Raw genomic sequence first — 13,070 nt, 5'->3', positions numbered from 1 at the left:
ACCCCCTGTATATCGTCTCGCTATTGTTATTTTACTGCAGCTCTTTAACTACTTGTTACTTTTTTTTCTTTCTTTCTTTCTTTATTTTTCTTTTACTAGGCAAGTCAGTTAAGAACAAATTCTTATTTTCAATGACAGCCTAGGAACAGTGGGTTAACTGCCTGTTCAGGGGCAGAACGACAGATTTGTACCTTGAACTTGCAACCTTCCGGTTACTAGTCCAACGCTCTAACCACTAGGCTACGCTGCCGCCCATATATGTTTTGTAACGGCACTGTTGGTTAGGGACTTCAAGCATTTCACTCTGAGGTCGACACCTGTTGTATTCGGCGCATGTGACTAAAACAATACCATTTGATTTGATTTGACACTCTGTTCAGAGGCGCTAAATATTGTCTGTCGGCAGGCAGATAATCCCACCTGAGCTTTCCAGTTTTTCCATGTGGTTTCTTCCTTCACAGTTTCCTAGAACAAGGGTGGCTCAACTCTCCCCAGCATTAACATTCATTTCAGTGTTTTCAATTGTTTGTGCTACTGATGTTTGTTCACAATAAAAGAGAATTGTCCTGATCAATTATGCATGGCCATAATATTATATTCATATTCAAATTAAATACTTTATAGTTCATATGTTTTTAATTAAGAAAAATCAGAAATCAGAAATCAATTTGAACAGTGATTTTAATTGCACTAATGTTCACAGTCCACACCAATAAATCCCTCATGGTTTTATAAGGTCCTTCACAGCAGTAGAGAATGCTAAAGCAGTGGTTTACAGTAGTTCCTATTAGCTTCAGGCACTGTTCTCACATCAAATACACTTCTGTGCTGTTCTCCCCTCAGTAACACAATAAAGTAACACATACTTTAAATACAAGTAAGAAAATAATAAACAAACAAACAGTAAACAAAAGCTCTAATATAAAATCATATTTAATATAAACTGAGAAAATAAGAAACCTCTAACAGAAAGTACTGTACATATCAACATATCAAATAAAGCACTATTGTCAACCTGCAACAGAAGTAATTAATGGTGAAGTGTGCCACAGAACAGGAAGTGGCTATAAAAAGTGTATCCTGCCGCCTACTGCCGCTGCCGCCTACTGCCGCCGCCTACTGCCGCCGCCTACTGCCGCCGCCTACTGCCGCCGCCTACTGCCGCCGCCGCCTACTGCCGCCGCCGCCTACTGCCGCCGCCTACTGCCGCCGCCGCCTACTGCCGCCGCCGCCTACTGCCGCCGCCTACTGCCGCCGCCGCCTACTGCCGCCGCCGCCTACTGCCGCCGCCGCCTACTGCCGCCGCCGCCTACTGCCGCCGCCGCCTACTGCCGCCGCCGCCTACTGCCGCCGCCACCTACTGCCGCCGCCACCTACTGCCGCCGCCGCCTACTGCTGCCGCCTACTGCCGCCACCTACTGCCGCCACCTACTGCCGCCGCCGCCTACTGCTGCCACCTACTGCCGCCGCCGCCTACTGCCGCCGCCGCCTACTGCTGCCGCCGCCTACTGCCGCTGCCGCCTACTGCCGCCGCCACCTACTGCCGCCACCTACTGCCGCCGCCGCCTACTGCTGCTGCCGCCTACTGCCGCCGCCTACTGCCGCTGCCTACTGCCGCCACCTACTGCCGCCGCCTACTGCTGCTGCCGCCTACTGCCGCCACCTACTGCCGCCGCCTACTGCCGCCGCCGCCTACTGCCGCCACCTACTGCCGCCGCCGCCTACTGCCGCCACCTACTGCCGCCACCTACTGCCGCCGCCTACTGCTGCTGCCACCTACTGTTTATTCAAACCAAAATGTAGCCTACTGATGTTTTACCATCATTGCAAGAGCCCACCACTGCACTGTCTACCACCATCAATATAGTAATGCAATACCACCTGGTTAACACTGTCTCGGTCTCATAGCCATATATTTAGACTGTTGGGACAACTTTTAGAATGTAGAATATTGTTCGAATTCTAGACAGTCAGTTACACAGCATTATTTAGAGCCCTCAAACGCAACTCTGGACCCCGAAGCCCGTTCCACTGCGTTTTTTAATCAGGGACTGATTTAGACCTGGGACACCAGCTGGGCGCAATTAATTATCAGGAAGAACAGAAAACCAGCAGGCGCCAGACTTCGTATCGTAAGATTTGAATACCCCTGGTTTAGAGCATTGTCGAGAGAGAGTCGACTCCAACGACTCTGATACCAGGAGTCGACTCGAAAAATCATGGACTCGGTCACCACTAGCGCTATAGAGAAGGCGAGGAGGAGCTCTGTTAATTCTTCGTGCCTGAAAGTCATTTAACCATTCATTGTAGCCATTGGCACTCTGTACAGTTGCTTTATAATGATTATTTTTGTACGTAAATGAACCTGTTCATTCCTGGTATTAATCAATTCTGATTTAATCAACAAATAGTCGCTTTAAAAAAGGGTTAAGGGTACAGAAAGTTGAGGGTGCAGAACATATGATGTTTGGGAATGAAGACTAAAACTAGCCAAGTTCAGCTAGCCAGCTAGTTTAGCCCAGTAAGGAGAGGGACTTAGCTAGATAGTGTAGTCAATACCAGGCCAGTAAGGAGTGGGAAGTAGATTAGTATATATACATTATACATAGTTAACTAGTGCACTATTATTTTTTGTTACGTGTAGTTACACAAGGTATGCACTCTACAGTGTATTGAGTACTTAATGGTGATTAAATGCAGCACTCAAGCAGACAATAGCAGTAGCCTTGAAGAGCATATGAGGTTATGTTAAATATAGCTAGAGTAGCGTGATCCTTGAGCCAAAGCTGACAACATGAGTGGTTTGTCTGTTCATGCAAATATAAGAAGAAGAACTTAAAGGTGCTACATTCTGAATTTGTCCCCCGTGTGGAAGGTGGGGGAACTGCAACAGCTTTATGTTGCATTCAAACAAATCTCCCCCTTCTCTGCATTCTACTTCCCTGTAACATGATGGAGACTGACGCCTGAGCCTTTCGGTTTTGATCCACCAGCTTCCCCCAAAAAATGTTTTTGTTATTGAAAAGATAGTTCACAGTGATTTAGATGGTACAATGACTCCCTACACTATTCAGTACTTGTTTTCTCACATAAACTGAAATTGAGCGAACAGTGTTGAATATTTGCAACCAGGAAATTCCTACTTGTGTGGAATGTTACTAGATAACACAGCCACAAAGTCAAAACAACTTTCCCATTTTTTTTTTTACAACAGATTCCCTCTCTGGTGGTAGAAAAACAAAAAAATGTATATCACAGCCAATCACAACACTATCGGTTAAGTAATCCTGTTAAACACTATCATTCCACTATTGGTGCAGATATATTATGGACATTTTGTGAAATTACAATTCGAAAATAAAACACATACATGCGTAGTACCTTTAATTCTAAATCCACGTGGTTTCAAGCCTACCTTAGTAGCCTGCACTGACCTTCTATTTAGATGACCATCTTTATATTCATGATTCAGTGGTCCTTAGTTTTAAGTCATATTCATGCAGACGTGTGTGTGATTTGTGTGATAATATAAACATGTAAATGTCTACAAAACATAATTTAAACCCTGTGCGACTTCATGTTGAAATAAAAAGGCAACATCTAACGTGATATTTGCACCTACCAAAGCATTGGCTGAACAATAAAAACATTCCAATAATACATTCAGTAAACAATTCAGTAAATCGAGCGTATAAAAAACCCAAAACATCTATATGGCTGTCAGCTTGCATTATTAGCAGACAGAAGATACGTAAAGTCAGGAAATCATGATGGATACTGCAGAATTGTTTTCAATAGTCACTAACACACTGACCGGTGTCCTGACACGCCTTACATCACTAACACACTGACCGGTGTCCTGACACGCCTTACATCACTAACACACTGACCGGTGTCCTGACACGCCTTACATCACTAACACACTGACCGGTGTCCTGACACGCCTTACATCACTAACACACTGACCGGTGTCCTGACACGCCTTACATCACTAACACACTGACCGGTGTCCTGACACGCCTTACATCACTAACACACTGACCGGTGTCCTGACACGCCTTACATCACTAACACACTGACCGGTGTCCTGACACGCCTTACATCACTAACACACTGACCGGTGTCCTGACACGCCTTACATCACTAACACACTGACCGGTGTCCTGACACGCCTTACATCACTAACACACTGACCGGTGTCCTGACACGCCTTACATCACTAACACACTGACCGGTGTCCTGACACGCCTTACATCACTAACACACTGACCGGTGTCCTGACACGCCTTACATCACTAACACACTGACCGGTGTCCTGACACGCCTTACATCACTAACACACTGACCGGTGTCCTGACACGCCTTACATCACTAACACACTGACCGGTGTCTTGACACGCCTTACATCACTAACACACTGACCGGTGTCCTGACACGCCTTACATCACTAACACACTGATCTGTGTCCTGACACGCCTTACATCACTAACACACTGATCTGTGTCCTGACACGCCCTACATCACTAACACACTGATCTGTGTCCTGACACGCCTTACATCACTAACACACTGATCTGTGTCCTGACACGCCTTACATCACTAACACACTGATCTGTGTCCTGACACGCCCTACATCACTAACACACTGATCTGTGTCCTGACACACCCTACATCACTAACACACTGATCTGTGTCCTGACACACCCTACATCACTAACTCATTGATCTGTGTCCTGACACACCCTACATCACTAACACTAGTTAGGCACACCTAGTGTTCATAGTGAATGGGGGTTGGGGGTTGGTCAGTGTTCATAGTGAATGGGGGTTGGTCAGTGTTCATAGTGAATGGGTGTTGGTCAGTGTTCATAGTGAATGGGGGTTGGTCAGTGTTCATAGTGAATGGGGGTTGGTCAGTGTTCATAGTGAATGGGTGTTGGTCAGTGTTCATAGTGAATGGGGATTGGTCAGTGTTCATAGTGAATGGGGAATGGTCAGTGTTCATAATGAATGGGGATTGGTCAGTGTTCATAATGAATGGGGGTTGGTCAGTGTTCATAGTGAATGGGTGTTGGTCAGTGTTCATAGTGAATGGGGGTTGGGGGTTGGTCAGTGTTCATAGTGAATGGGGATTGGTCAGTGTTCATAGTGAATGGGGATTGGTCAGTGTTCATAGTGAATGGGTGTTGGTCAGTGTTCATAGTGAATGGGGGTTGGTCAGTGTTCATAGTGAATGGGTGTTGGTCAGTGTTCATAGTGAATGGGGATTGGTCAGTGTTCATAGTGAATGGGGGTTGGTCAGTGTTCATAGTGAATGGGGGTTGGTCAGTGTTCATAGTGAATGGGTGTTGGTCAGTGTTCATAGTGAATGGGGGTTGGTCAGTGTTCATAGTGAATGGGTGTTGGTCAGTGTTCATAGTGAATGGGGGTTGGGGGTTGGTCAGTGTTCATAGTGAATGGGTGTTGGTCAGTGTTCATAGTGAATGGGTGTTGGTCAGTGTTCATAGTGAATGGGGGTTGGTCAGTGTTCATAGTGAATGGGTGTTGGTCAGTGTTCATAGTGAATGGGTGTTGGTCAGTGTTCATAGTGAATGGGGATTGGTCAGTGCTCATAGTGAATGGGGATTGGTCAGTGTTCATAGTGAATGGGGATTGGTCAGTGTTCATAGTGAATGGGTGTTGGTCAGTGTTCATAGTGAATGGGGATTGGTCAGTGTTCATAGTGAATGGGGGTTGGTCAGTGTTAAGTGTTGATGAGGGTTGGTCAGACTATGTGGATGGTGATTGGTCAGACTATGTGGATGGTGTTAATGGGGATTGGTCAGACTATGTGGATGGGGATTGGTCAGTGTTCATAGTCGATGGTGATTGGTCAGACTATGTGGATGGGGATTGGTCAGTGTTTATAGTGGATGGTGATTGGTCAGACTATGTGGATGGGGATTGGTCAGTGTTCATAGTGAATGGGGGTTGGTCAGTGTTAAGTGTTGATGGGGGTTGGTCAGTGTTCATAGTGGATGGTGATTGGTCAGACTATGTGGATGTGGATGGAGATTGGTCAGTGTTCGTAGTGGATGGTGATTGGTCAGACAATGTGGATGGGGATTGGTCAGTGTTCATAGAGGATGGTGATTGGTCGACTATGTGAAGGGGGATTGGTCAGTGTTCATAGTGGATGGTGATTGGTCAGACTTTGTGAAGGGGATTGGTCAGTGTTTATAGTGGATGGTGATTGGTCAGACTATGGGAAGGGGAAGGTTTATCTGGAAGAAGTGTAGTCGTAGAACTGCTCGTCTGGTCTGAAGCCGAAGCCGGTGGCCGGTCGGCTCGATGTCCCCGTGGTCAGGTCAAACCCATCAGCTCCTCCACTGGAGAGAGACAAACATATAGAAATATTACAAAGTTATCAAACGCAAGGAGTTTCAATGTGTGTTAGGACGGAAGGGAAAAACAAGATGGCTCTCCTTCACCTGAATCCTGTGTGTGTGTGTGTGTGTGTGTGTGTGAACCAAGAGGATAACAGAAGAAAGAAGATGTGACACAGTGATGTTATGGTCAATCTAGACGTGTTCCCACGGCTTACAAACACACCACCGCTACGGCAACCAAGCCTCCCAGTCTCATTCAACACACCATCGTTATGGCAACCAAGCCTCCCAGCCTCATTCAACACACCACCGCTACGGCAACCAAGCCTCCCAGCCTCATTCAACACACCATCGTTACGGCAACCAAGCCTCCCAGCCTCATTCAACACACCACCGCTACGGCAACCAAGCCTCCCAGCCTCATTCAACACACCACCGCTACGGCAACCAAGCCTCCCAGCCTCATTCAACACACCACCGCTACGGCAACCAAGCCTCCCAGTCTTATTCAACACACCACCGTTACGGCAACCAAGCCTCCCAGCCTCATTCAACACACCACCGTTACGGCAACCAAGCCTCCCAGCCTCATTCAACACACCACCGCTATGGCAACCAAGCCTCCCAGCCTCATTCAACACACCACCGCTACGGCAACCAAGCCTCCCAGCCTCATTCAACACACCACCGCTACGGCAACCAAGCCTCCCAGCCTCATTCAACACACCATCGTTACGGCAACCAAGCCTCCCAGCCTCATTCAACACACCACCGCTACGGCAACCAAGCCTCCCAGTCTCATTCAACACACCACCGCTACGGCAACCAAGCCTCCCAGCCTCATTCAACACACCACCGCTACGGCAACCAAGCCTCCCAGCCTCATTCAACACACCACCGCTACGGCAACCAAGCCTCCCAGTCTTATTCAACACACCACCGTTACGGCAACCAAGCCTCCCAGTCTCATTCAACACACCATCGTTATGGCAACCAAGCCTCCCAGCCTCATTCAACACACCACCGCTACGGCAACCAAGCCTCCCAGCCTCATTCAACACACCACCGCTACGGCAACCAAGCCTCCCAGCCTCATTCAACACACCATCGTTACGGCAACCAAGCCTCCCAGCCTCATTCAACACACCACCGCTACGGCAACCAAGCCTCCCAGTCTCATTCAACACACCACCGCTACGGCAACCAAGCCTCCCAGCCTCATTCAACACACCACCGCTACGGCAACCAAGCCTCCCAGTCTTATTCAACACACCACCGTTACGGCAACCAAGCCTCCCAGCCTCATTCAACACACCACCGTTACGACAACCAAGCCTCCCAGCCTCATTCAACACACCACCGCTATGGCAACCAAGCCTCCCAGCCTCATTCAACACACCACCGCTACGGCAACCAAGCCTCCCAGCCTCATTCAACACACCACCGCTACGGCAACCAAGCCTCCCAGCCTCATTCAACACACCATCGTTACGGCAACCAAGCCTCCCAGCCTCATTCAACACACCACCGCTACGGCAACCAAGCCTCCCAGTCTCATTCAACACACCACCGCTACGGCAACCAAGCCTCCCAGCCTCATTCAACACACCACCGCTACGGCAACCAAGCCTCCCAGCCTCATTCAACACACCACCGCTACGGCAACCAAGCCTCCCAGTCTTATTCAACACACCACCGTTACGGCAACCAAGCCTCCCAGCCTCATTCAACACACCACCGTTACGGCAACCAAGCCTCCCAGCCTCATTCAACACACCACCGCTATGGCAACCAAGCCTCCCAGCCTCATTCAACACACCACCGCTACGGCAACCAAGCCTCCCAGCCTCATTCAACACACCACCGCTACGGCAACCAAGCCTCCCAGCCTCATTCAACACACCACCGCTACGGCAACCAAGCCTCCCAGCCTCATTCAACACACCACCGCTACGGCAACCAAGCCTCCCAGCCTCATTCAACACACCACCGTTATGGCAACCAAGCCTCCCAGCCTCATTCAACACACCACCGTTATGGCAACCAAGCCTCCCAGCCTCATTCAACACACCACCGCTACGGCAACCAAGCCTCCCAGCCTCAGCCTCATTCCACACACCACCGCTACGGCAACCAAGCCTCCCAGCCTCATTCAACACACCACCGCTACGGCAACCAAGCCTCCCAGCCTCAGCCTCATTCAACACACCACCGCTACGGCAACCAAGCCTCCCAGCCTCATTCAAAACACCACCGCTACGGCAACCAAGCCTCCCAGCCTCATTCAACACACCACCGCTACGGCAACCAAGCCTCCCAGCCTCATTCAACACATTTCACCTCACAGCTCCACTCTGCCTCCACTACCACCATTACCAGCACTACCACCACGACAGACCGACAGGCACTCTGACCACAACTCCACTCTGCTTCAATTACCACCACGACAGACCGACAGGCCACGTTACCACACCAACAGCTAGATAATAAACAAGAGGGATTACCTATGTTAGAACCTGCCCTCCAAGGTGTTAGACCCTAACCTCCAAGGTGTTAGACCCTATGTTAGACCCTACCCTCCAAGGTGTTAGACCCTATGTTAGACCCTACCCTCCAAGGTGTTAGACCCTATGTTAGACCCTACCCTCCAAGGTGTTAGACCCTACCCTCCAAGGTGTTAGACCCTACCCTCCACGGTGTTAGACCCTAACCTCCACGGTGTTAGACCCTATGTTAGACCCTACCCTCCAAGGTGTTAGACCCTATGTTAGACCCTACCCTCCAAGGTATTAGACCCTACCCTCCAAGGTGTTAGACTCTACCCTCCAAGGTGTTAGACCCTATGTTAGACCCTACCCTCCAAGGTGTTAGACCCTACCCTCGAAGGTGTTAGACCCTACCCTCCAAGGTGTTATACCCTACCCTCCAAGGCGTTAGACCCTATGTTAGACCCTACCCTCCAAAGTGTTAGACCCTACCCTCCAAGGTGTTAGACCCTACCCTCCAAGGTGTTAGACCCTACCCTCCAAGGTGTTAGACCCTAACCTCCAAGGTGTTAGACCCTAACCTCCAAGGTGTTAGACCCTATGTTAGACCCTACCCTCCAAGGCGTTAGACCCTACCCTCCAAGGTGTTAGACCCTATCCTCCAAGGTGTTAGACCCTACCCTCCAAGGTGTTAGACCCTACCCTCCAAGGTGTTAGACCCTATGTTAGACCCTACCCTCCAAGGCGTTAGACCCTACCCTCCAAGGTGTTAGACCCTATCCTCCAAGGTGTTAGACCCTACCCTCCAAGGTGTTAGACCCTACCCTCCAAGGTGTTAGACCCTATGTTAGACCCTACCCTCCAAGGTGTTAGACCCTATGTTAGACCCTACCCTCCAAGGTGTTCGATACTAACAGAGTAGAAGGTATACTGGAAGAGTGTACTAGATGGATGACATGTAAAAGGTGAGTGTGTATGTGTGAGAAGAATCAATAGTGTTTGGGAATGTTAAAGTTTGTCTCACGATCGTACCCGTGTTGTCCGTCTCCATTCTGTGCGTAGGGATCACTGAAGAAGTCTGGACTGACCGCTCCTGACGCAGGGGTGATCCCGTCTAGACACAGAGAGAAAGAGAGAAAACAAACACAGGGATTGTGAGGTTTTTCTCTAAAGGTCTTCCTGACAGCTGCTGGTGGAGACAGAGACAAACAAACAGCACAAACTGGATCTGAAAATGCACTTTACTGACCCGTGCTGTAGAAGAGGTCAGGTCTGTCCATCTCTCCATCCTCTCCGTACATGAAGGGCTCTCCCTCCTCCATCTGCCTACTCTCCACCATCTCCAACCATTGAGAGTTATGCCATCGGAACTTCTCTCTCTGAGTCTTCCTCCCCCACTCCTCATCATACTCCTAGAGGGATGGAGTGGGGAGGGGGATAGAGCAGGAGGAGAGGGGGGATGGAGGGAGGGGGAGAGGGAGGGAGGGAGAGGGGTGTTGGAGGGGGAGGGAGAGGGAGGAAAGGGGAGAGAGAGAGAGAGAGAGGGAGGGAGGGAAAATAGAGAGAGGGGGAAAGGGAGAAATGTGTGTGTGGTGAGTTATGGAGTTCACTAAATGATTATGTAACTGTTGTGTTGTGGTCAACTGACTCTCACACAACTCCCTTCAAATCTACTTTCATTTTAATTGTCACATGCGCTGAATCCAACGGGTGTAGACTTCACTGTGAAATGCTTACTTACAAGCCCTTCCCAATGATGCAGAGTTAAAAAGTAATTATTACAGTTGAAGTTGGAAGTTTACATAGAATTAGGTTGGAGTCATTAAAACTCGATTTTCAACCACTCCACACATTTCTTGGCTAACAAACTATAGTTTTGTCAAGTCGGTTAGGACATCTACTTTGTGCATGACACAAGTCATTTTTCCAACAATTGTTTACAGACAGATTATTTCACTTTTAATTCACTGTATCACAATCCCAGTGGGTCAGAAGTTTACATACACTAAGTTGACTGTGCCTTTAAACAGCTTGGAAAATTCCAGAAATGATGTCATGGCTTTAGAAGCTTCTGATAGGCTAATTGACATCATTTGAGTCAATTGGAGGTGTACCTGTGGATGTATTTCAAGGCCTACCTTCAAACTCAGTGCCTCTTTGCTTGACGTCATGGGAAAATCAAAATAAATCAGTCACGACCTCAGAAAAAAAATTGTAGACCTCCACAGGTCTGGTTCATCCTTGGGAGCACTTTCCAAATGCCTGAAGGTACCACGTTCATCTGTACAAACAATAGTACGCAAGTATAAACACCATGGGACCACGCAGCCGTCATACCGCTCAGGTAGGGGACTCGTTCTGTCTACTAGAGATGAACGTACGTTGGTGCGAAAAGTGCCAAGCAATCCCAGAACAACAGCAAAAGACCTTGTGAAGATGCTGGAGGAAACAGGTACAAAAGTATCTATATCCACAGTAAAACGAGTCCTACATCAACATAACCTGAAAGGCCGCTCAGCAAGGAAGAAGCCACTGCTCAAAAACCGCCATAAAAAAGCCAGACTATGGTTTGCAACTGCACTGGGGACAAAGATTGTACTTTTTGGAGAAATGTCCTCTGGTCTGATGAAACAAAAATAGAACTGTTTGACCATAATGACCATCATTATGTTTGGATGAAAAAGGGGGAGGCTTGCAACCCGAAGAACACCATCCCAACCGTGAAGCAGGGGGGTGGCAGCATCATGTTGTGGGGGTGCTTTGCTGCAGGAGGGACTGGTGCACTTCACAAAATAGATGGCATCATGAGGGTGGAAAATTATGTGGATATATTGAAGCAACATCTCAAGACATCAGTCAGGAAGTTAAAGCTTGGTCACAAATGGGTCTTCCAAATGGTCAATGACCCCAAGCATACTTCCAAAGTTGTGGCAAAATGGCTTAAGGACAACAAAGTCAAGGTATTGGAGTGGCCATCACAAAGACCTGACCTTCAATCCTATATAACATTTGTGGGCAGAACTGAAAAAGCGTGTGCAAGCAAGGAGGCCTACAAACCTGACTCAGTTACACCAACTCTGTCAGGAGGAATGGGCCAACATTCACCCAACTTATTGTGGGAAGCTTGTGGAAGGCTACGCAAAACATTTGACCCAAGTTAAACCATTTAAAGCCAATGCTACCAAATACTATGTATTTATGTATGTATGTAAACTTCTGACCCACGGGGAATGTGATGAAAGAAATAAAAGCTCAAATAAATCCTTCTCTACTATTATTTTGACATTTCACATTCTTAAAATAAAGTGGTGATCCTAACTGACCCAAGACAGGGAATTTGTACTAGGATTAAATGTCAGGAATTGTGAAAAACTGAGTTTAAATGTATTTGGCTAAGGTGTATGTGAACTTCTGACTTCAACTGTACCGAAGAAACATTGTAACACAAGAGGAATCAAACACATGAAAGGAGACAAACAATATACAGGATATACACCTCTTCAAATTAGTGGATTCTGCTTTTTCAGCCACAGCTGTTGCTGACTGGTGTATAAAATCAAGCACACAGCCATGCAATCTCCGTAGACAAACATTGGCAGTAGAATGGCCTTACTGAAGAGCTCAGTGACTTTCAACGTGGAACCGTCATGGAATGCCACCTTTCCAACAAGTCAGTTGGTAAAAAAATTGCACAGCTAAATATCTGCCCTGCTGGAGCTGCCCCGGTTAACTGTAAGTGCTGCTATTGTGAAGTGGTCTAGGAGCAACAATGGCGCCGCAGCGAAGTGGTAGGCCACACAAGCTCACAAGACTGCCGAAGCGTTGTCTGTCCTCGGCTAACTCACTCACTACCGAGTTACAAACTGCCTCTGGAAGCAACGTTAGCACAAGATCGGTTCGTAGGAAGTACCGGATCAATGTACCGGATCAATGTGGAGCTATATACAGGAAGTACCAGTACCAGATCAATGTGGAGCTATATACAGGAAGTACCAGATCAATGTGGAGCTATATACAGGAAGTACCAGTACCAGATCAATATGGATCTATATACAGGAAGTACCAGTACCAGATCAATGTGGAGATATATACAGGAAGTACCAGCACCATATCAATGTGGAGTTATATACAGGGAGTACCAGTACCAGATCAATGTGGAGCTATATACAGGAAGTACCAGTACCAGATCAATGTGGAGCTATATACAGGAAGTACC

The 13,070-nt window shown here is 47.9% G+C and overlaps 1 protein-coding gene and 1 long non-coding RNA gene across 3 annotated transcripts in view; both read right to left on the bottom strand.

Annotated features, from left to right (window-relative positions):
• Positions 1 to 663: 663 nt before the first annotated feature.
• Positions 664 to 3,658, bottom strand: LOC139387424 (uncharacterized). Its single transcript, XR_011629160.1, has 2 exons — positions 1,777 to 3,658; positions 664 to 1,155 (listed from the first exon to the last, which is right to left on the bottom strand). It is a non-coding gene; the product is annotated as an uncharacterized lncRNA (long non-coding RNA).
• A 1,971-nt stretch (positions 3,659 to 5,629) lies between these two features.
• Positions 5,630 to 13,070, bottom strand: part of LOC139387387 (kinesin-associated protein 3-like) — a 50,397-nt gene continuing 42,956 nt past the window's right edge. Inside the window, exons 18-20 of one of the 2 annotated variants that reach the window (XM_071133534.1) lie at positions 10,104 to 10,266; positions 9,887 to 9,968; positions 5,630 to 6,368 (exon numbers count right to left, since the gene is read on the bottom strand). In XM_071133534.1, the coding sequence (XP_070989635.1) occupies positions 6,260 to 6,368; positions 9,887 to 9,968; positions 10,104 to 10,266 (354 nt within the window). In that variant the 3' untranslated portion in view covers positions 5,630 to 6,259. The remainder of the gene's footprint in view (positions 6,369 to 9,886; positions 9,969 to 10,103; positions 10,267 to 13,070) is intronic. The other variant, XM_071133533.1, reaches the window with a different exon arrangement.

The sequence above is a fragment of the Oncorhynchus clarkii genome, chromosome 28 (genome assembly GCF_045791955.1).
Source record: "Oncorhynchus clarkii lewisi isolate Uvic-CL-2024 chromosome 28, UVic_Ocla_1.0, whole genome shotgun sequence".
NCBI classification, from domain to species: domain Eukaryota; kingdom Metazoa; phylum Chordata; class Actinopteri; order Salmoniformes; family Salmonidae; genus Oncorhynchus; species Oncorhynchus clarkii.
This window is presented reverse-complemented; position numbering and strand designations above follow the sequence as displayed.